Here is a 23,571-nt window from a genome sequence, read left to right on the forward strand (position 1 = left end):
TTACCCCAGACTCCAGCCACCAGTCCCTGCTCTAAGCATTGGGCAGGACCCTGCTCTGATTACAGATGGTGAGCATGTTATCTGTTAACATATGTTAACATATAACATATATGTTATATGTTGCCCATATGCTCAGGGTTTAGCTGATCGCCATATTTGGGGTCAGGAAGGAATTTTCCTCCAGGGCAGATTGGAGAGGTCCTGGAGGTTTTTCGCCTTCCTCTGTAGCATGGGGCATGGTTGACTTGAGGGAGGCTTCTCTGCTCCTTGAAGTCTTTAAACCATGATTTAAGGACTTCAATAGCTCAGACATGGGTGAGGTTTTTCATAGGAGTGGGTGGGTGAGATTCTGTGGCTTGCACTGTGCAGGAGGTCAGACTAGATGATCAGAATGGTCCCTTCTGACCTTAGTATCTATGAATCTGCTCATTTCTTCAACGTCTGGAGTCTGATGTTTCCTTGTCTCTCTCCTGCTGAGCTGGGTTTCACAGTGCATGTTCAGCCGTATGGAACCAGCAGGGTAACTACAAGATACTGCTATTGCTGCACTGCCCCTGAGTTTACAATCTCAAGGAAAATCTAAGACCATGTCGACAGTGCAGCCAGGTGCGTCCCTCCCAGACCTGGCAGACAAACTCATATTAGCTCCGTTTGAACTAGCGTGCTAAGAACAGCAGCGTGGTGGGTGAGGCATTGGTGATGGGCTCGGGCTAGCCACCCGAGTCCAAGCCTGCCTGACCCCCTCTGTCTGAGCACAGGTGGCTAATCTGTGCCTTTGCCAGTGGCGCAACGTCCAGACTGCTGCTGTTAGTGCGCTCGTGCAAGTCTCCCCATCCTGCGTAGACGTATCCCAAATGGCTCTGCCTGCTGGTGAGGGTGGGAAGTTTCTAATAAGGCAGTACTGGCTGGGTACATTCAAAAGCCAGTGTGTGCTGACAGGCAAACCACAAAGTCTCTTGATGAGTTCATGGATGCTTTCCTCTCCCTTTCCCATGGCTATTGCAATTCCTTGCTCTTTGCTTCCCCCAATTCTGGTTCCCCAGGCTCTATTGTGTGTAAGTTGCTGTGTCGGTGCAGGGGGCTGGACTTGGATGGCTTCTCGAGGCCCCTTCCAGCCCTACACTTCTGGGATTCACACGTACACAGAAATGCCACCACATCACTGTCACGCTCAAACACCCCCACTGATGCTCCCTGTGCATCTCTGGATCCAGCTTGCAACCACCTGTCTTAAATTCTTCCATCCCCAGCTCACAGATCTTGTCTGTGTCTACTCCCCTGTGCTGATCTACCTGCAGTCTCCTCTCCATCCCTTCACTACCTCCTCTGCAGCTCCCTCACTGTTCAATCTCCATTACACTTAGGGTCTCTGCTCTACACTGAATTTGTTCCCCTCTTACAATTTAGCCCTATAACTGTACAGTGCTTTAGGATGCCACTTACACAAAAGCTGCCATGCAAAATACACAGAACTAAAACATGCACAGATTATTTTCTCGTGCATAAGATCTGTCTGAGTCACAAGCTGGATTCAGTTACTTACCATGCATACAGTTTCCAGGTGTATTTTGCAAGGTACAGAGAAGGTCTCATTTAAGCTCACCAAGCCTGCTTCTTTTTTGTTCCTGCTGTAGGATGCTGCTCTGCCTGACCAGTCTGCCAAGTATTATCACCTGACCCATGATGAACTCATCCAGCTGCTGCTGCAGAGGGAGAAGGAGCTGAGCAGGAAGGAGGAGCATGTCCATGAACTGGAGAACTACATTGACCAGCTGCTGGTGCGCATCATGGAACAGTCTCCCACCCTCCTTCAGATCCCCCTGGAAAAAAACACAACCAGCAAGTAACCTCTGCTCAGAAATCTCCTTGGCGTCACTTGCCCACAGCACTCCAGCAATAAACACGCCAAAGACACCTGATTCTTCCCTGCGCACACACTGTCTCCACCTCTTACAAGTAAAACCCAAGAGGGCTCTGGTGGCCCACACAAATTTGCTGAGAGTCTTTCAGTAAAGACTAGCTGTATCGCCTAACAAATGTACTCTAGATCCAACGACTGCATCGGGGCATAGAACACTGCAATGCCCAGCCCGTGAACTGGACTTCTCCCCCATGGCCTGACAGAGTGGTTCAGGAACATCTTGCACAGAGCTCCTGCCAAAGCCGTAAGGAGTCCCTGGAACTGGACGTCTGAAAATTGGAAATGTGCCAACTAGCCCCTGGCTTCAAGCTACCACCCCTGCCTGTGTTCCCAAATGACCCTGTTCTATCAGAAATGAGGTGTCCTGGCTTGCTAGAAAGTTCTCTGAATCGCTGCAACAGCTGAGGAATCTTACGTGTGACACCTGAAAATCACAAGTGTGTGGCTCTTCCCCATGTTGCTGTGCATGCCAGTGTGGCAAGGGGTGAGTGGGAGGTCTAGCTTCACCTCTCTTCTTGTGTTTCGATGGGCACCATTTCTTTGCCAGCCCAAAGGAAAGGGTTCCCCATCCAATTGGCAAGCTCCTCTCTAAGCACTACATTCCTGGCCATATGGGAGATGAGACAAAAAGTGACACTGGTGAAATCGGCTGACCGTGACGAGCTGTATTGGTAACTTTACTGCAAGTTTGCCTCTGTGACAAAACCAACTCTTCCTTACCCAGCTCAGACTAGAACTTCAGCTCCAGGGCTTCCGAGGAAGGGACCTGTTGATGTTCATGCAGCATCTGTCCCATAGAACTTGCTTCACAAAGCCACCTTACCCATCACCCATGCATATGCTACAGGCACACTCTGTGGACTTGTTGGCATCAGTGACTGCTGATATTTCTGCACAGTGTTGTCTCATTAAATGCCTCTTTCCGTGTTTACATGGCGTGTTTGAAACCATCATGGCCCTTGACGCTACTTGCCTACTTCTTTGTATGTGTTTTTCTTTTTAATGTGCCTGGGAGATGCTGTAAGAAACAGAAGCTAGAGTGTGACTGCCCACCCCTGTCTGCGTGCATGACAGCAAATTTAGCCAGACACCAGACAGACAGTCTGCAATAAACTAGCAATTCACCATTCTAAAATACCCCCAGGATTAACATTATGCCTAGGGCTTTCTCCCATCTATTTCGACGTCAAGACTCTTAAATCTTGTGCCAGTGCCTAGATGTTTCACTGGGCCAGCACTCTCAGGAAGTGTATATGTAGTGTTTGATTTTGGGGCCTCAATGAACAAGCTCCTTGTTGGCTGGTTGGTTTAGTAGCTGCAAATATGGTGAGTCCTGAGGCTTGGTACATCTGGCCACAGTAGAAAACAGCATAGTTGCTGGTTCTGATGTTTACTTGGGCGGGGCCAGAAGTTGCTGCTGTCTTCCATTTGGGTTTTTAGCTTTTGTCAGTTTCTTCCCTCTGCTCCATCAAGGCGTTGGGTGGCAGGTCCTCTTGCAAGTGAAGGAGTGGCCGTGTAATCCCATCAAGACAGTGAGGACAGGGCCTGGCACCTAACTCGAGTTGGACTTCAGTGTCCTCAGCCTGGCAAAGGGGCATTGTTTCCACTGGAACCCCTGAAGTTTTTGCTGTCATTTTTAAGCTTTTTTCACATTCTTTCACTGTTACCTGTTTAAATGTATTAAATTGACTTCAGAAAGTTGTGCCTTTTGGAATAGAATAAAGGCAGTTTCCTGTTTAAAATGGTTGATTCTTTAAATCCAACCTGCAGTCCAATGGATTATTGTCCTTACCTAGCCCAGCCTTGCAAAATTCTACCTGCCCACCAGGCTCAGGTAAGTTGGAGGTGGTGTTGGTTTGTTTTTTAAGGCAAATAAATCAGACCATCGTGGACAAATGGTGGGCAAGTAGCTTTGTGTTCTGGGGCTGGAACACTTTTATGTAAGGCTGGTGTAAATTAAGTTTTCTATAAGGATAGTCCCTTGAAAACACTGGCCATGAGCATTTCAGTCCTATTTGCCTTTGTTTCTAATAGAAAAGAAGTCTGGGGTTTGCACTTGTCTGCCTGCATTGTTGTTCTTTGTGTGCATGTGTCTTGGGGAGGGCGGGGTTTTAAGAAATGTGTCCAGCTTTTCTTTCTTCATACAAGTTCAAGTACCAAGGACTTCTCCTTGCATGTACAATCAAAAGGTTCCCCTAGAGTGAGAGCCAGGTCCCTTTCCTGGTTGTATGCCTCTTGGAAAATGTCTTCCTTTTATGTGAGGAGGAGTTACATGCAGTGTGGTGTAAGGAGGCAAAACTTGCGTAAAAACAATTGTGCAACTAAACCTACCACACCAGGGCATGGAAGGGAGGGCATGATCAAAGACAGTTGAGCTGCAATATGGAGCCCTATGTCAGATGGGCATTAAAAAGGAGGGAAGTCTGTAGTATTTCATCTCTATGAGAATAAATGTGTCCACACTGGCTTTTCAGCAGCCTGTGTATAAAAGATGCATGCCCCGTTCGGTCTCTCCTCTGAAATATACCTGCTTCCTTGGGTGGCACAGCTCTCTGACGTGGGACTGGCATCATTTCACTGTTCTTCCAGCGTACCATGCAGCAGAAACATAGAGACCAAATCGTGCTTCCTGGTACCAAACCATTCCTCCTGTTGGCTTGATCCCTGGACAGCCTCTAGAGCCAATTAGTTGCTCCCTTGGCTAGTCTTTCTTGCAGGATTTTGTTTCATCTTCCTCATCCTGAGGACTGACTTATTGTAGGTGCTTTCCATACCCACACAAGTGCTAATGTTTTTAAAGAGCTCTCTGCACCCCATCCACTGCTTCTTAATCCTTTTATGATTTAATCACATCTACAAAATCTCTCTGCCTTAGTTTTCTGCCTTGTCAAAGCTTGAATGTTTGCCACTTTATCTATTCAAGATAATCTTGAAGAGCTGCATCACAAAGAACTGTACCAGCACAATGGACTTGTTTAACGATAAGCCTGTTTCCTTTCCATGACCTGTCCTCCCTCTGAATGTTACTGCTGTGTGATTGAACCCCATAGGCCACCTTGCACCAAAAGAATCCACTCAGTGAGAAGTTGTACGTAGCCTAAAACGCTGCCAAGCGGATAGATTTAAAATGTTCAAGCCTTGATTCTACACTAGCAGGGATGCTCCGAGAAACCACCTGGGAGACTCCACGTTCTTGGTGGAGCAGGTACTGCATGGACAGCACAACATCTGAGTTAACCAAAGTTAGTGTGTCGGGAGTATGGCACAAACCTAATGATCATCATGGCTAAGAGGGTGTTGTCCCTCCCTCCCCTGTTTTGGGTCTCATCTAATTGACCGTTAGACTTTTCAGAAGTCAGGCATTTGTGATTGAACTTTGGCTAGGGAAAGGCATCCTTGAGGAGAGGTTTCTTTGGTAAGTCCACTTACTATTTTGTCCTCCATTCCTTCACTACCTTACAAAACTTTCTTCCCAAGTGATTATGTGCCACATAATGGAGCAGAGAATGTTAAATATGCCACAAGTGTCCAGAGAACTTGGTTAAATCAAAGTGGCTATTTAATTAACTTCATTTGGTACTAAAAAAAATGTATTGGAGAGGCTGATGTGAAGATTTTAAAATGTAGATGTCTTACAAAAAGAGGTAGGAGAGAGCGGAATACAATAGAAATGTATTTGTCTAAAAACTATTGATGTTCCTGTCCTGCATCCGTATTTAAAGGAGGTGGTTGTGTGAAAACAAGGAGTTGAAATGAATGTCATTGTCCCTATGTACCAGTCTAATGCTGGAACCCTTTTGGTGAGGGTTAGTCACTGCAGGTGAGATGACTTTTGTATGTCTAGATCACCTGCTGTCAACAGTGTGCCTATTTATTCAGTTTGAAACAAGGCCATTCCCGTAACTTTGTCTTTCATCCCAGTATATTCGGCCTCTTCCCCCCACACAAACTGCTTTGCAGGGTTTTTCTGCAGATGTGCAGCTGATTGCGTTTATGTTGTGCTTTGTTGTCAGCCCATAGGGTCAGTAAACTTTTATTTAAAAAGGAAGCCCATCAAGCAGTCTGTTTCTTTATTTTCTCTTCTGGCCAGGGGTGAACGGGGTACAGAAGAGATGTCCAGTAATGACCTGAAACTGGAACAAACCTGAAGGGATATGGATACTGAACAGTGTTTTGTAAATCCAGTCTATTTGAGTTGGTTGATCTTGTTTGTAAAAAACCCAGTATGTTCAGTGCTATAAATGAGTGTTGGAAATGCACCCAAAAAAACAGGGTTAAGAGTATTCAAATCTGGGGGGTATGTTGATTTCCTTATTCTTCACAGAGTTGGGAAGAGGGTTCTGCTTATGTTTCTTGATTTAATAGTTACAACTAATGTTTATAAAGAGCTTGTTATTTACGTTTTAAGCACTTTAAAAAAAATAAAAATTGTTCAAGCTGTTCCTAGACACGTCTGATTTACTGATGGGAAGGGCTGTGCTAATTGGCGCTTGGGAACTGAGTGATCAGTTAACTTTTTTTTTTTTCTTCCCCCTGAAATAGAATGATGGTCTCCTATCGGTTTCTCTCTTTAGGAGTCGGGTCTGTTATTTTTCATTCACACAGAGGTCCCTGTGCTTCAGGAGCAGCATTTCTGTATCGATCACAATTTAACCCTGTGCACTTACAATGGTGCGCCCTTACATAGTGCAGTTCATCTGTAGATCTCCAAATGTTTTTGCAAAGGGAAGGCAGGATCACTGATCCCATTTTTATGGGCCAAAGCATGAAAATGGAGAAAACTGAGTGACTTGCTCAGGGTCACTCGGTGATTGCAGTAGGGCTGGGAATAGAAACCAGACTTTCTGCTTCCCTAGCCTGGCCTGCTGTTCAGTGGGTCACCTGGCTGCTTTACTTATCGAGTTACGATAGCTTTACTGTGCTGTGTTAAAACCCCCAACAAATGGCTAATACTTTCTTGTGTCCAAGTGATACACAGCATTTTGGTTGCATGGTGGGGAAACAGCAATTGAGAATCATCTGGCTTGAAACCTCCAGCTGCCATTTTATGGCTTACTTAGGGTGTGTCTTCACTGCCCAGTTAGCTGGGCTCCTGGCTGGGTGTTGATATTAGCCCTCCTCTCTCATGAGTTTAATGGTGCTTTCAATATGGGCTGGTTGTCCAAGCTGGGGGTGTGGTTTAGAGCTCAGGTCCAACTCCCACCCAGGCTAGTAACCCACCCACTTTGCAGTGAGGATACAGACTCAATCACTTGAGTGCTGATAGTCCTCCAAATGCCTGCCCAGAAGGACAGATGGATTCTCCCACAATTCACTGGGATAGAATCCTAGCAGCAGAACCATGGGATGTGCCCCCAGAAATCCACGCATGGGATGGCTGCTGCAAAACTGAGGCTATAGCAACTTAGGTTGGGCTTTGCAGTGGTTGCTTACATCTGGGTGGGGCTAGGCTAGGCTAACCTGGGTGCTGATCACCAAGACTTAAAGCAGTGAAGACATACCCTTAAAGGTGAATCGTTGCAAGGCATTGTATCCAAGGTATACTGGCAGACTTCGCCCTCATTTCCACAGTATTCCCAAACGTGTTTGCTTCTCTTTATGTCAGCCAACCCCTCTTCCCCGAAGAGAGGGATAGACCATACTTTGAAATACTCACCATCAATCTGGCATCGTGTTAAAGTAATGTCCCCTCCTATGCCCCTGTCAAGGAAGAGGGTGGATTGCCATCAGATGGCCCATGTTGTAGTTATTCAGGGGTGGAGTAAGGCTATGTAGGATCTGGATCCACCCAAACTGCAGAGCTATCATTTTAATAGTAAGCAGCCCTACTGGCCCACAGAACAGCCCTGCTGAACTGCAAATGTCTGCTATAACCAGGCAGGCTCATGTGGGGCATGCATGAGACACAGATCCTGGATCCCAGGAAGATTTGGGCATATGGTTATTTTTGTCCCTTAGCCATCCTTTAGAAATCAGGTGCTGCCCTTGAATACAAAATTGTGTACAAATGGATATTGGCAAAACCACTTCTAACGGAGAGAGAAATTCTGGAAGATGCTGCGGCGTGAGTGAGAACTTAATTAAAAACGGTAGGAATTGCTCTAAAGGACACGAACAAGATTAATGGGCCTGAAATGAGTCCATCAGCCCAGTACCTGAGACCACTTATCTCTAGAGAAAGAGAAGCCCCCCTGCAGTAGAAGGACAAGATTGTTTACCAAGGCCTTGTCTGCACTTAATATCCATATTGAATTCGCTACATCCCTCAGAGGTGTGAAAAATTCACACTGTAATTAAGCCAATCTAGTCCCAGTGTAGACATGGGTAAGTCAATGGAAGAATTCTAGCTCCCACTGCTTGAGGAGGTGGATTACCTACATCGACAGAAAAATCCCTTCCGTTGATTGTAAGGAGCGTCTACACTACAGTGGCACGGCTCCCGCTGTACTGTTGCAGCGCCCATAGTGTAGACATGCCCTAAGGCAGCAGGCTTGCTTTTAAAGCTTCCATGGGGTTACAGTCCCCAGACTTCACATAAGATGTTAAACTGAAGAAGAAAGTTGCTACACAACAAGGTTTGGGAGCTGAACAATCTTAGCCCCGCCTCCTGCTAACACACACTCTCAAACACACACGGGCAGAATAGATCAAGTCAGGTACCCCTCCCTGCCTTCAATATTTTAACATTTTTCTTTCTGTAGTGTATGACCTCCGGTACGGTATTTGAGGTGTGTAGCCATCCCATCCAATCTCCCACACTGCACAGCACAAGACTGGATGCGACATGGCCGAGGGACAACAGCGGGCTGGCAATGCAGAAGACGAGTCAGTACCGAATTTGTGACCCTGTAGAGGAGCGGTGCTGCTGAAGCTCCTGATGATTTGTAACCAAAGATCCAATAAGTGACACCTTCATGAGAATAGGGGTATGGTCTGTGTTATACAGGAGGGAAGACTAGATCATCTCAGTGGTCCCTTCTGGCCTTAGAATCTGAATCTATGTCCTGACCAAATTCTGCAACTGTATTCTCCCTGCCGATGTTCCCACCTGCAGCTTCAGTTGGAAAAGGTATGCTTCACTTCCTGTCTCTGCGGTTCATTGTGGCTTCATGCTGCTAAACCCCTGATAAAGGTGGCTCCAATGTAAAGGTATTTTGGGTTCCTATAGTAGACCCTAATGATGAGTGGGTAGCTCCTGTTTGGCTTGACAAGCCCAGAGGCAAATGGTGGGCCAGTGTGTAGGAGGGCCATTGTAAATGTCACTAGCCGCTGCTTCCTTTGCAACCAGGCTGCCTATTTAGGCACCTGATTTCTGGGCACCCATTTTTCAAAAGCTTGGCACCTTTTTGTTTCAGTAGCTGCCGCCCTTGTCTCTTCCTTTTTAGATGTCCTGCTTTGCATAAAAGTTTCTTTAGCCACAACAAAGGTGGGAACTCGCCATTCTACCCCATTCACCTCTAGGAAGGGGGAACATCCAAGTCTAGGTGGTAAGAATTAAAGATCATGCAGAGGTAACTTGCATCTTCTCTTTCTAACATTCCAGTCTGACAAGCAAAAGCTTTGGCTGAATGAAAATGGCATCTAAGAATGGAGACGCTTGCCAGGGTATCGACCACTCTTTCTGTTATTCCAGTGCTGCTATGTTAATGTGTGGACCTTCGAAGGAGAGTGCTAGTTCATTCCTTGTCCATAAAGGTGCATGAATGCAATGGGAACCAAGACAGTGGCGTCAGTTTCATACCTCAGTTGAGTCTAAAAACGAATGTTTTCTGCTGCTGTTGAAAGGGGTGAATGAACTCATTCTTCTGAAGGAAAGGGAGTCAAATAATCCGAACTGCTGATGCTAATTGCAAAACTCTGTAGTTGCATTATGTGTTGAGGACTCTGTCTAGTGGGAGCATTTCAGTGTCTGATTTTACGTGTTGGGGAGGGCATAGAAGACCTTTGTGCTTCTCTGAGCGTTTTGCAGAAGAGGCCAGAGTGCAGCATGTTTCATGACAACCGGCCTCCCTATAAGGGGAAGAAAGGGAAATTGTGATGGCGATTCAAAAGCCCTTTTGGAAAACAGATATTGTCAAATACTCTTTAAACTGCCATCATTATCAGCATTAAGTCTGCGTTTGAGCTGAGGTCAGGGTTCAGTGTAAACACGGATCCCGGCACACCTGTGAAAACAGAGGAATACTGGAAAGGGGGAGGATATATTTCCAGCCATCCTGCAATGAGCAGAATTTACCAAACAAAGAGGGCATTAGAGGTCTAAGCGGGGGTTGTCCTGTAATGCTTTGAGTGACACCCAAGTGTGTTTTGGCATCCTGGGTCTGACTGTGAATTAAAGCCCGAATACCATTATTCCACTAAAAGACCTAGATTGCACTGGGCCTCTGCTTTGCACAGGACCAGTCCCCAGCTGAGCTTTTGCCTCTATACGAGAGCTTCCAGCTTCTCTCTTCTAATCTCCTCCACCTGTTGTTTTATCAACCCTTTGTTTTCTTTTCAAGGCCCAGGTTTCTATTCATGACTTTCCTCATCCCCTTAGATTTTTTTTAAATTCCCTTTAAGCTTTGGTAGATGACTTTGCTGCTCAAACAGAAGTGTTTAGTTATCCATAATCCTAGTTTGTTTTTCATCCAGCAGGATCATTTTCTATTATCTAGCTTGGCACCTGTTTAGATGTATCGTGTTAGCACTGATAGCATAGACCGGTTTGGGAGGAAATGTGCAGCACGTTATTGTGCAGGGTCAGGAATGGCAGAACACTGACCCCCAGAAGACCACACTAAGTAAAGAGAGCCTGAAATTACTTTGGGAGGTTGTGTCTGCTGCAGGAACAATCAAAGTTGTTGGGTGTGGAGCAGAAGTAATTAAGAAGATGGAGGCAAATTAGGATCCTTCAAGCTGGAGAGAGAAGACATTTTTGGCTTAATCATGTGCTTAATTTCAATAGGGCTACTCACTGGGCAAAATGTTAAGCACATCACAATTCTCTCTGCAGGATTGGAGCTAAAGTTGATTAGTCCTTGGTCCTACCAATGCAGGGCATCTTGCTGCAGATAAATAACTGACTTTATGAAGAGCTTCAAGGGTCAAGCTTGCTGCATGCTTTAGGTTTTATAGAAATAGGACTTTTCTGCTGATTTTCACCTTTGTAACGGTTCCGTTGTTTTTTCTTTTAAAGTCCACTGGTGACGTTTCCCAACCCAAATGCCATGCCAGGGGCTACTGCCTGAGAACCTGAAATTGAGTAGAAGCCAAAGAAAAACTCACTAGTTGGTTCCCCTCCACCCGTCCAAACTGAGAGAAAAGGACAAACTAGACAGCTGGTGCTGGGGAAGTTAAGCTTTGCTTACAGAGGAAACTTTTGGGTATAATCTAAGGGGTGAATTTAAACTAATCTAGTTATAAGTAGGGGCATTGCCAGCAGATTGAGGGACGAGATCGGTAAATATTGGTAAAACCTCTTGTGCTGACGCTAATTCTGGTATGAGTGGCTGCTTTTGGCTTATTTTATGTTGTTAGGAGGGATTTAAGATAAAACTGAAGAAAGTCCCTTTTTTGCCAGAATAAGAGTGTCCACACAGGAGGCTAGTGTAGTTATAAGAAATAAAACTGGTCCATGTATGCAAGACCTTAGAGCCTGGGTCCTTTAGTCCTTTCTAAACTGAGAAATCCAGTACGGCCAATCCCAAATGTTCAAAAATCATGAATTGTTTTTTAAAATCTGTAAGATTATGTAAAAATCATAGATTTGGGATTCTTTTTATTTGCCTTCTGCTTTTGGAGCCTTTAGGATGCATTGGAGTCACATTTTGAAGCTTTCTCCACAGCCACAAGGGCTAGAAACATATTTTTTCTTTAACAATGAAGGCGGAAATAATCACATACCGACTTGACTCCAGGAGCTGCAGCTTTAAAGAAAACAATAATTATCACAAAAAGAAAAGGAGTACTTGTGGCACCTTAGAGACTATCTAAGGTGCCACAAGTACTCCTTTTCTTTTTGCGAATACAGACTAACACGGCTGCTACTCTGAAACCAATAATTATCACGAGACTCATGACAAAATCATGAGTGTAGACAACCCTGGTAATCCTCATTTATCTGATCAGTCCTATTGATTTTACTGCGGTGGCTTCAGTGAGTAACTTTTGCAGGATCAGTCTTCAGTGCCTCTAACATTTTTCCTTTTAATGATCTCCAATGCTCTTTGTAAAAGTGGCAAGGACCTTCTTTAAAAAAAGTAATATTGTTGCTGTTTTTGAGGACCCAAAAATATACCAGATCCTTTCTGTGGAAAAAAGCAAAGACCCAGTCTTTACCCCAAAGAGCATATAACTTAAACTCAGACACAACACAAGTGGTAGAAAAGGACAGGAAGGACAAGGGTGACTCTCATAAGACGGGTTTCAGAGTAGCATAAGACGATAATCTTAGTAAAGTATGTGCGCCTCTCGATGGATCAGTTAGATTTGTCCAGAGTTTTCTGTTGTCTTCCAACCAGATTTGGGGAGAATGTTCCATGTGGGGGGAGAGGGAAGTGTTTCAGAAGCAGGAGAGGGAGAGGGATCTTAATGCCTGTTGTTCCTCAGCATGGTGAATGGGTGTGAGATAAGAACTTCAATGAATAGACAGACAAAGCTGGTGTCAGTAGTAAACCAGTGAGGACAGGGCAATGCAAGAAGGGATAACGGGATTATTAACTTGATAGTGTCCTCCTAACTGAAACTGCACAAGAGAGAGCTAATTCCACCACAAGCTCTGGAACAGGTTTCCAAGGGAGGTTGTGGAATCCCCATCACTGGAGATTTTTAAGAACAGGTTGGACATACACCTGTCAGGGATGGTCTAGTTTTACTTGGTCCTGCCTCAGCACAGGGGGTGGACTTGATAGCTTCTTGAGATCCCTTCCAGCCTTTCATTTCTATGATTCTATGATGCCTGGAAACTGGATGATTTTAGGATAGGGCAGATGGATTGTGCAAGGAGCACTATTTGGGAGCTGGGGAAGGATTTTGCTAGGGGGAAGATTGGGTGGAGTAGGTCTGGGCTGGCTGACACCTGTCTGGAGGAGCCTCCCAACCTGCCATATCTCTAGGGTGGCCAGGTGCCCGGTTTTCAACCAGAAAGACTGATTGTAAAGGGGATCTGGCAGTGTCCGGTCAGATCTACTGACCGGACACCCAAATTCCAGTTACTGTGGGCAGGGGAGGCACCAGATCGTTACCCGTGCCAGCCTCCTACCTGCATTGGGCTGCTGCAGGTACAGGCTCCACAGGCGAGTCCCTCCTGACCCAGGTGAGAAGGGGTAGGGGGAAGAAGAGCAAATGGAGGGGCGAGGCCTCAGGGAGAAGAGGCGGGGGAGGGGCAGAGCCTCGAAGGGAAGAGGAGGGGTGGGGGAAGTTCCAGCATTCCTGCAGGAGTGTCCAGTTATTAAATATTACAAAGTTGGCAACCCTACATACCTCCCATTTGCTACATGTGCTGTCCAATTCTCTGGTATAGAAATGTTGTGTGTTTTTGTTTGTATATTTGCTTGTTTGTTTAACAGTAAATTAAGTTTTTGAGCAAATAATTTTTCAGAAAAAACTTTCTGTGGAAATTTTCAATTTTTCATTTAAAAAAAAGGTTTAAATCTCAAAATATTTTGACTGAAAATTGACACATTTTGATTCATATATCCTGACACGGTGCTTTGTGGGAGTTGTTGTTCAGGTTTCCTCATGTCCAGAGGTCTAGAGGTTAGATTCTGCAGCCAGACTATAGCTTCCATGATGCAACTGCTGCCCCTCACCATGAGGAGACACCATGGTGCATCATGGGAGATACAGTCCAACTAGGGACCTTAGCCTGCAGAGGAGAAAGGCAGCATGAGACACCCCAGCAACATTTCTGACTCAAGATATTTTGATTGAAAAGTCAAACTTTTCTATTGAAACATTGACCAAACCGTGCCCCCCCCCCACATCTCCCTGCCATTTTCATTTAAATATTCCATTGGGGGGAAGCCCATTTTCTGACCAAGCTCTGTTTCCCACTCACCTCTCCTCTGCTGCTCTCCAAGTCTTCCTTGCTCTCCCACAGGGTATTCCCCACTTGATCATAGAATCATAGAATATCAGGGTTGGAAAGGACCTCAGGAGGTCATCTAGTCCAACCCCCTGCTCAAAGCAGGACCAATCCCCAACTAAATCATCCCAGCCAGGGCTTTGTCAAGCCTGACCTTAAAAACTTCAAAGGAAGGAGATTCCACCACCTTCCTAGGTAATGTATTCCAGTGCTTCACCACCTTCCTAGTGAAAAAGTTTTTCCTAATATCCAACCTAAATCTCCCCCACTGCAACTTGAGACCATTACTCCTTGTTCTGTCATCTGCTACCACTGAGAACAGTCTAGATCCATCCTCTGTGGAACCCCCGTTCAGGTAGTTGAAAGCAGCTATCAAATCCCCCCTCCTTCTCCTCTTCCGCAGACTAAACAATCCCAGTTCCCTCAGCTTCTCCTCATAAGTCATGTGTTCCACTCCCCTAATCATTTTTGTTGCCCTCCGCTGGAAGTTTTCCAGTTTTTTCACATCCTTCTTGTAGTGTGGGGTCCAAAACTGGACACAGTACTCCAGATGAGGCCTCACCAATGTCGAATAGAGGGGAACGATCTCGTCCCTTGATCTGCTGGCAATGCCCCTACTTATACATCCCAAAATGCCATTGGCCTTCTTGGCAACAAGGGCACACTGTTGACTCATATCCAGCTTCTCATCCACTGTAACCCCTAGGTCCTTTTCTGCAGAACTGCTGCCGAGCCATTCGGTCCCTAGTCTGTAGCGGTGCATGGGATTCTTCCATCCTAAGTGCAGGACTCTGCACTTGTCCTTGTTGAACCTCATCAGATTTCTTTTGGCCCAATCCTCTAATTTGTCTAGGTCCCTCTGTATCCTATCCCTACCTTTCACTGTATCTACTTCTCCTCCCAGTTTAGTGTCATCTGCAAACTTGCTGAGGGTGCAATCCACGCCATCCTCCAGATCATTAATGAAGATATTGAACAAAACCGGTCCAGGACTGACCCTTGGGGTACTCCACTTGATACTGGCTGCCAACTAGATATGGAGCCATTGATCACTACCCGTTGAGCCCGACAATCTAGCCAGCTTTCTATCCACCTTATAGTCCATTCATATAGCCCATACTACTTTAACTTGCTGGCAAGAATACTGTGGGAGACTGTGTCAAAAGCTTTGCTAAAGTCAAGGAACAACACGTCCACTGCTTTCCCTTCATCCACAGAGCCAGTTATCTCATCATAGAAGGCAATTAGATTAGTCAGGCACGACTTGCCCTTGGTGAATCCATGCTGACTGTTCCTGATCACTTTCCTCTAAGTGCTTCAGAATTGATTCCTTGAGGCTCCTGCTCCATGATTTTTCCAGGGACTGAGGTGAGGCTGACTGGCCTATAGTTCCCAGGATCCTCCTTCTTCCCTTTTTTAAAGATGGGAACTACATTAGCCTTTTTCTAGTCGTCCGGGACCTCCTCCCGATCACCATGAGTTTTCAAAGATAATAGCCAATAGTTCTGCAATCACATCCATCAACTCCTTTAGCACTCTCAGATGCAGTGCATCCGGCCCCATGGACTTGTGCTCGTCCAGCTTTTCTAAATAATCCTGAACCACTTCTTTCTCCACAGAGGGCTGGTCACCTCCTCCCCATGCTGTGCTGCCCAGTGCACTAGTCTGGGAGCTGACCTTGTTCGTGAAGACAGAGACAAAAAAAGCATTGAGTACATTAGCTTTTTCCACATCATCGGTCACTAGGTTGCCTCCCTCATTCAGTAAGGGGCCCACACTTTCCTTGACTTTCTTCTTGTTGCTAACATACCTGAAGAAACCCTTCTTGTTACTCTGAACATCTCTTGCTAGCTGCAACTCCAGGTGTGATTTGGCCTTCCTGATTTCACTCCTGCATGCCCGAGCAATATTTTTATACTCTTCCCTGGTCATTTGTCCAATCTTCTACTTCTTGTAAGATGCTTTTTTGTGTTAAAGATCAGCAAGGATTTCACTGTTAAGCCAAGCTGGTCGCCTGCTATATTTATTATTCTTTCTACAGATTGGGATGGTTTGTCCCTGTAACTTCAATAAGGATTCTTTAAAATACAGCCAGCTCTCCTGGATTCCTTTCCCCCTCGTGTTATTCTCCCAGGGGATCCTGCCCATCAGTTCCCTGAGGGAGTCAAAGTCTGCTTTTCTGAAGTCCAGGGTCCGTATTCTGCTGCTCTCCTTTCTTCCTTGTGTCAGGATCCTGAACGCGACCATCTCATGGTCACTGCCTCCCAGGTTCCCATCTACTTTTGCTTCCCCTACTAATTCTTCCCGGTTTGTGAGCAGCAGATCAAGAAGAGCTCCGCCCCTAGTTGGTTCCTCCAGCACTTGCACCAGGAAATTGTCCCCTACACTTTCCAAAAACTTCCAGAATTGTCTGTGCACCACTGTATTGCTCTCCCAGCAGATATCAGGGTGATTGAAGTTTTCCATGAGAACCAGGGCCTGCGATCTAGTAACTTCCATTAGTTGCCGGAAGAAAGTCTCGTCCACCTCATCCCCCTGGTCCTGTGGTCTATAGCAGATCCCACCACAATATCACCCTTGTTGCTCATACTTCTAAACTTAATCCAGAGACTCTCAGGTTTTTCTGCAGTTTCATACCGGAGCTCTGAGCAGTCATACTGCTCTCTTACATACAATGCAACTCCCCCACCTTTTCAGCCCTGCCTGTCCTTCCTGAATAGTTTATATCCATCCATGACAGTACTCCAGTCATGTGAGTTACTCCACCAAGTCTCTGTTGTTCCAATCACATCATAATTCCTTGACTGTGCCAGGACCTCCAGTTCTCCCTGCTTGTTTCCCAGGCTTCTTGCTTTTGTGTATAGGAACTTGAGATAACTCACTGATCGTCCCTCTTTCTCAGTAGGAGGCAGGAGCCCTCCTGCTCGTGCTTCCTACTGCTTATCCTCCGTATCCCACGTCCCCACTTACCTCAGGGCTTTGGTCTCCTTCCCCCGGTGAACCTAGTTTAAAGCCCTCCTCACTAGGTTAGCCAGGCTGCTTGCGAAGTTGCTCTTCCCTCTCTTCGTTAGGTGGAGCCCGTCTCTGCCTAGCACTCCTCCTCCTTGGAACACCATCTCATGGTCAAAGAATCCAAAGCCTTCTCTCCGAAATCACCTGCGTAGCCATTCGTTGACTTCCACGATTCTATCTTTGTCTCCAGCATAGTTCTTGGCCTGTTACTATTTTGCATATAATTGATTCCTGTCCTCTTAAGTCTCTTCAGCTATTTGTAGATTGCTGTATTCCCCCTTGTGCTTTTTCTCTCTAAACTAGTGGGTGCCTCATGTAGACCCACATTTGTCCCTCTTCCACGCAAACCTTGGTGTTGTGCGTCTATTATTCTGAATTGTGAAACTGAGGTGCTAGATCAAGTAACCTGTGTTCATTTGCATTTTCAAGCTTCCTGCTCTATCACCCATTTTAAAGGTCAATGTCAGCTGATGGGCTTCCGGTGTGCTGCAAGCTAAATTCCCCAAAGAGAATGGATGAATCTTCACTTTGTTTTTTGCTCCGCAAGCTGGTCTAGTACCTCCCTATGTATTTGCATTTGCTCATATCTCTTTAAAGTTAATGCAAATGCCTGTCATTCAGTAGAAGATTCCCTGGTACTGTGGCATCCATGTCTCACTGTGCTTACTCTGCCTGTCGTATCTCTGTCACTGAGAATTGGACAGTCAGCATTCGGATACAACCATCACACAGCATGGGGAATGAGCCCTTAATGGTGCAAATCAGTTTGCCAAAACAGTGCGTTTGTTCCAGGAAGCAGAGATACTCCCAGCGCACTGGGTTCTCTGATCACCTTGGTGGTCCATTGTCTTTGGAGCCCTATTGGTAGCTAAATTGATTGGGCCTTTTTGTTTTAAAAAAGGAAAACAATGGAGCGGGTGAGAAGAGGTAACTTTGTGAGGAAGGGGAAAGAGTGGTTTTTCCTACAGGTGATTCTGAAAGTCCTCTGAAAAATAGCTAAGGGGCTCCGCTGTGAAGGGTTTCTGCTATAATAACCACTTTGCGTGCTGGGTGTCTTAGTTGTTGATGTTGTACCAAAAGCTTGAATCTGTTCTGGTCCAATTCATCGACTGTGCTGTACAGCATCAAGTAAACTCACATCATAGTATGTAGCAGAACCATACTATGAACATCATAGTAGGTAGCAGAACCATGATTGTAAGAGGCTTATCCCATGGAAAGCTCCTAGGTCCTATACTTCTTTCCAAAGCCTATGACATTGTAATGGGGCAAATACTGTCCCTCTCTGTTGTGATGCAGTAGTGTAAGACTGGTCTCAGAGCATGGCTGGCACAATGTTCTTCATGGTTTTTAAAGAAAATCTTTGGACAAGGTGCTGCCTCCTAAATTCCAGATGATTGGATGTGTGACTCCATAGCAATCGATGAGTACGGTTGTACTCTAGCCTCTCTTGGTCTAGGGTTTTCTCCTTCAGTGAAGGAGCTACAACCCTCCTCTTTACCTAAAAGGAAATCCTGTATTTCCCACAATGCCTCTTTCCTCATTCTGTATAGGTTCTTATACTATGTTCATCACCATAGTATGAGTGCCTTCCACTGACACTTTAACTAGAATGCTGCTCTACTCGGCAATGGTAAGTTCTCAGCTGGAGTACTGTGACTGTTTTGGGCTCCACTCTTTTAAGAAAGTTTAGGCTAAATTAGAGAGACCAGAAGGGAGCAAAACAAATAAGACATTTAGAAAACAAGATCTTTAAGGAAAGGTTTGGTCCAGATGAATGAAAGGGAGATGTATTTTATCAACTATGTAAAAGGTGGTTATAAAGAGGGCTCTGATCACTTGTTCTCTGTATCCACTGAGAGTAGGAGAAGAAGCCATCCGCTTTATTTGCAGCAAGGGTGATTTGGGCTAGATATTAGGGAAAATTTTACAGCTGAAAGGATAGTTAAGTGCTGGCACGCATTACCTATGGAGGTTGTGGAATCCCTCTCCTAGGAGGTTTTTGAGAATAGGTTAGACAAACATCTCTCAGGGATAGTCTACGTATACTTAATCCTGCCTCGGTGTGTGGGGGATGGACTGGATGATCTCTTGAGACCCCTTCCAACCCTACATTTCTATGACTAAGCAGTATAACTAACAGCTGTTAAGTGTTTCAGAGTAGCAGCCGTGTTAGTCTGTATTCGCAAAAAGAAAAGGAGTACCGGTGGCACCTTAGAGACTAACAAATTTATTAGAGCATAAGCTTTCGTGAGCTACAGCTCACTTCATCGGATGCATTTGGTGGAAAAAACAGAGGAGAGATTTATATACACACACACAGAGAACATGAAACAATGGGTTTATCATACACACTGTAAGGAGAGTGATCACTTAAGATAAGCCATCACCAGCAGCGGGGGGGGGGGGGGGAAGGAGGAAAACCTTTCATGGTGACAAGCAGGTAGGCTAATTCCAGCAGTTAACAAGAATATCAGAGGAACAGTGGGGGGTGGGGTGGGGGAGGGAGAAATACCATAGGGAAATAGGTTTCAGAGTAGCAGCCGTGTTAGTCTGTATTCGCAAAAAGAAAAGGAGTACTTGTGGCACCTTAGAGACTAACAAATTTATTAGAGCATAAGCTTTCGTGAGCTACAGCTCACTTCATCGGATGCATTTGGTGGAAAAAACAGAGGAGAGATTTATATACACACACACAGAGAACATGAAACAATGGGTTTATCATACACACTGTAAGGAGAGTGATCACTTAAGATAAGCCATCACCAGCAGCGGGGGGGGGGGAGGAAAGGAGGAAAACCTTTCATGGTGACAAGCAAGGTAGGCTAATTCCAGCAGTTAACAAGAATATCAGAGGAACAGTGGGGGGTGGGGTGGGAGGGAGAAATACCATGGGGAAATAGTTTTACTTTGTGTAATGACTCATCCATTCCCAGTCTCTATTCAAGCCTAAGTTAATTGTATCCAGTTTGCAAATTAATTCCAATTCAGCAGTCTCTCGTTGGAGTCTGTTTTTGAAGCTTTTTTGTTGAAGGATAGCCACTCTTAGGTCTGTGATCGAGTGACCAGAGAGATTGAAGTGTTCTCCAACTGGTTTTTGAATGTTATAATTCTTGACGTCTGATTTGTGTCCATTCATTCTTTTACGTAGAGACTGTCCAGTTTGGCCAATGTACATGGCAGAGGGGCACTGCTGGCACATGATGGCATATATCACAGTGGTGGATGCGCAGGTGAAGGAGCCTCGGATAGTGTGGCTGATGTGATTAGGCCCTATGATGGTACATTCCCCATGATGCACTAGTCCTGAATGACGCGTCCTATCACGCCTCACCAAGCCGAGACTACATTGCCCAGGAGGCCTTGCTCCAGGCCGCGAATACATTTCCCATAATACCTCTCGTCGGGGGGGGGAAAAACTCCATCCCCCAGCGTGCCCTGCGGGGGCTGCGGTTGGGCGCGTCCAATAGCAGCGAGGGCGAGGCGCGGGGCCGGACCCGGCGGCGGAGGGGGCCGTTTGAAGTGGCGGCGCTTGCGGGGCGCGAGGGGAATGGCGGAGCCGGCGGAGTATCCCCCTTTCCAGCTGGGGAAGCCCCGCTTCCAGCAGGTACGGCCGCCATTTTGCGCGCGCGAGGGGCCGGGGCGGGGCCGTGTCGGGCTGTCCCGGGACGCGGCGGGGAGCCGCCGCCTCCCTCTGCCGGCTTCGCCCCCCCCCTCCCCCACGTCCCGCGCGCTGATTGGTGGTGACCTCCACTCTTATTGGTTCTCCGCGCTGTCACTCACTGCCGGGGCGCCCCGCCCCTCCCTCCCGTGGCGCTCTTGGGGGGGGGGAGGGGGTGTGGTTGATGCTTGTGGCTGCGGGATGCGGAGCCCCCGCGGGTTCGAGCCCCCGCGTGGGCCGGACGGGGCTGCGCGTCCGTGTGCGCCCCGGGGCGTTTGCGGAAAGAGGTTCCGCCTCTCGGCCCTGCGTGGAAAGCAAAATCTCCGCCTGCCTCTCCGCTGCGGTGGGGCAGGGGACCCAGGCATTCATTGCACCCAGGGCCCTGGTTTGCCCCGGGCTGCGTGGGACAGCACTGTCACACCCCTTGGACACTTTGCCAACACAGGATTGCAGGGGCAGGCGGAGACTCCGGCTCTCCCCGGGGTGTGGGAGGTTTGCCCTCCTGAGCACTGCTGCCCTGTGGTTGCTCCTCATTCATGATCCACGAAGGATCTTTTGAGCCCCATCTAGGGGAGAACAACTTTGAGAAGTATATGACTTTTCTTTTGCATCACAGACAAGAATCAGGTTATTTTGAAAGGTGGAAACACATTTCACAGCTTTATCCTTTTTTTTTTTTTTTTTTTTTTTTTAAATATGGAGAAAGTTCAGAAAAGTAAATATTGGATGTAATAAAAATCTGCTTATTCACAAATCTCTATACAAGGCTGTTAATTACACAATAGTGAGGCGCTTCCTTTAAGGAGTGGATTATTATAGAATGAAATTACATTTTGTTTCTCCCACGTGACTTTAAAACACTCCTTTGCTAAAACGTTTGCCAGTGTTTCCGTGTGATAGTTCTGTTGATTTTGTTATTTTTATATTGCGTGGGTTGAAGTTCAACACAGATGTGCAATGGGCTGTGTATGCAGAGGGAGACTAGTTGGGAAATCGCCAACCCAGTGCAATAACATTGACACAACTGCCATGGTGGGAGCAGTAGTGTCAATAGATAAGGTATAGGTATCTTCATCATCATATCAGCTATCTCTTCCCGGAGCAGGTCTAGAAAACTTGATAAAAATGCAGCTGTATCAGCATAAAAGAGAGGAAACTTCCTTAGGGAGGCTAGTGAAGGCAAGACCTGATATGATGAACATTCTGCTGAGTTTTCTGGATTCTCTCCAGGAAGGGTGGGGAGGAATTTTGATCCCATGTAAAATAACTACTTGTAATTGCTCTGAAGTAGCTTCTCTTGTCCATTGACTCAAATGGCCATTTAACAGTTTAATTACTTACTTGTATGATCAGTGTTATGGTTTGTCAAATAAAGGATTTATGTCTAAAAATGCTTTCTTGATAGCTGTATGTGTGCAATATTATAACTGCTCCAGAGATGACACGAGTTAGGTAAATACTGGTGGTTAGGAAACTTGTAGATGTGCATAGTAGACTTTGGTTTGGTCAACATGCCCTTCCTTTTGAAATTTTCTTATATAAGCAGAGAGAGCGAGTTAGGTCTAATGCTGACAGAGACCATGGCTTGAAATGAAATGTAGAGTCATGAAAAGTGAGTGCAAATTTTGGAGCTGTTAGGCCCCCAATTCCGTTCTGCATTCTGGCTGCTCCTGCATTGAGAGATTGTGGGGATTTTGTTGTGTGGACTATTCATGGCCATGGCTTGGCCCACAAAGAACTTGCCCAAATCTTGTCCAGTGAAATATAACCACATACTCTAGTTCTTTGGGATGGTGGCAGTTTATGTAATCTGCTCCAACAATTGTTGGTTTCTTTCATTGAAGTGAACATGAGAGCACTGGACCGAGATGTCAGATCTGGTTTTCAATTCATGTGCCTCTAGCTAACAAACGAAAAGTTAATCACAAGAGTTTGCTTGTTAATATGATTCCTCCCTTCCCACACCAGATTATTGGGAAATTGTCATAAAGGCCATAATGCTTCCAAGAAGATGTTTTCACTATCCTGCTGAGATCTGGACAGGATCACAGTGTGACAGCAAAGTTGCAAGCCAGTTGACTTGCTAATTGTAGATGGCAGCTTCCCTGGAACTAAGGCAGCCTATCTGCTTTTAGGGACTCAGAAACATAATGTAAAGTTTAGTTGCTTGGTGGGAAGCAAACCTACCTTACTACTTACCTGTCTATCTACTGAAGGAAGGGTGGGCTTGTGGTTAAGGCAGAGGACAGGGAGTCAGGAGAGTTGGGGAAGTACAGTGAGAGATAACGTGCAGCAAGGGGCTATTTCATTGTGCTAATCACCTGCTTGTCTCAATAAGTCAAGGGATGTTCAAATTGACCAAACAGAGCTTTTTAACTGGACAGAAGGAGGAGACGCTATACAGTCAACACAGATGATAATAGCCAGGCTTGGCAGGGCTTCAGGCACAGACCCAGGAGCATTTTGTTCATTAAGGAGTGATCATCATTTGTAACAGTGTTTTTAAAAAAAAAAAAGAAAGAAAGAAAGAAATCAATCTGGAATGGGTAGGGCAGGATGTTAACAATCACGTACCATTTTAACATGTCTGTCCAGGTTGTGGGTCTCATCCACATCCCAGTGGATAAGCTACCATATCAGCAAAAGTTCTGTGACAACTAGACAGAGACCAAACTTTGAATAGGAATGTAGACTTCTCTCATTGCTAAGTGACTAGATCTTTTCCCCTAGTTTTTCCTATTCTTGTTGCTAACCAGTGGAGTTCCATGAATGGGAACAGTATGAGCACGAATGCAGACCAGATGCTGTTACTTTAACCACCATGTCGAATAATCCTGCTTAGAGTGGATCTAAATAGATGACATAAGGTTAAAAATGCTGGTAGCATGTGTACATTAGTGCTTCCATTGC

The 23,571-nt window shown here is 45.9% G+C and overlaps 2 protein-coding genes across 20 annotated transcripts in view; both read left to right on the plus strand.

Moving 5' to 3' along the window:
- Positions 1-6,367, plus strand: part of RAB11FIP5 (RAB11 family interacting protein 5) — a 118,234-nt gene extending 111,867 nt beyond the window's left edge. For all 7 annotated transcript variants that reach the window (XM_043512804.1, XM_043512803.1, XM_038398523.2 and 4 more), the window contains one exon: positions 1,635-6,367. In XM_043512804.1, coding sequence (XP_043368739.1) covers positions 1,635-1,847 — 213 coding nt within the window. In that variant the 3' untranslated portion in view covers positions 1,848-6,367. The remainder of the gene's footprint in view (positions 1-1,634) is intronic.
- Positions 6,368-20,408: 14,041 nt separating this feature from the next.
- Positions 20,409-23,571, plus strand: part of SFXN5 (sideroflexin 5) — a 167,185-nt gene continuing 164,022 nt past the window's right edge. For 5 of the 13 annotated variants that reach the window (XR_006280653.1, XM_038398444.2, XM_043512813.1 and 2 more), the window contains exon 1: positions 20,411-20,607. Coding sequence is in view for 10 of the 13 variants with exons in the window: in XM_038398444.2 (XP_038254372.1) it covers positions 20,551-20,607 (57 nt within the window). In the remaining 3 variants the exon portion in view is untranslated. Of the gene's footprint in view, positions 20,608-20,818; positions 21,897-23,571 lie in introns of those variants that run through there. The other 8 variants (XM_038398446.2, XM_043512809.1, XM_043512811.1 and 5 more) reach the window with 5 other exon arrangements.

The sequence above is a fragment of the Dermochelys coriacea genome, chromosome 4 (assembly GCF_009764565.3).
Source record: "Dermochelys coriacea isolate rDerCor1 chromosome 4, rDerCor1.pri.v4, whole genome shotgun sequence".
NCBI lineage: Eukaryota > Metazoa > Chordata > Testudines > Dermochelyidae > Dermochelys > Dermochelys coriacea.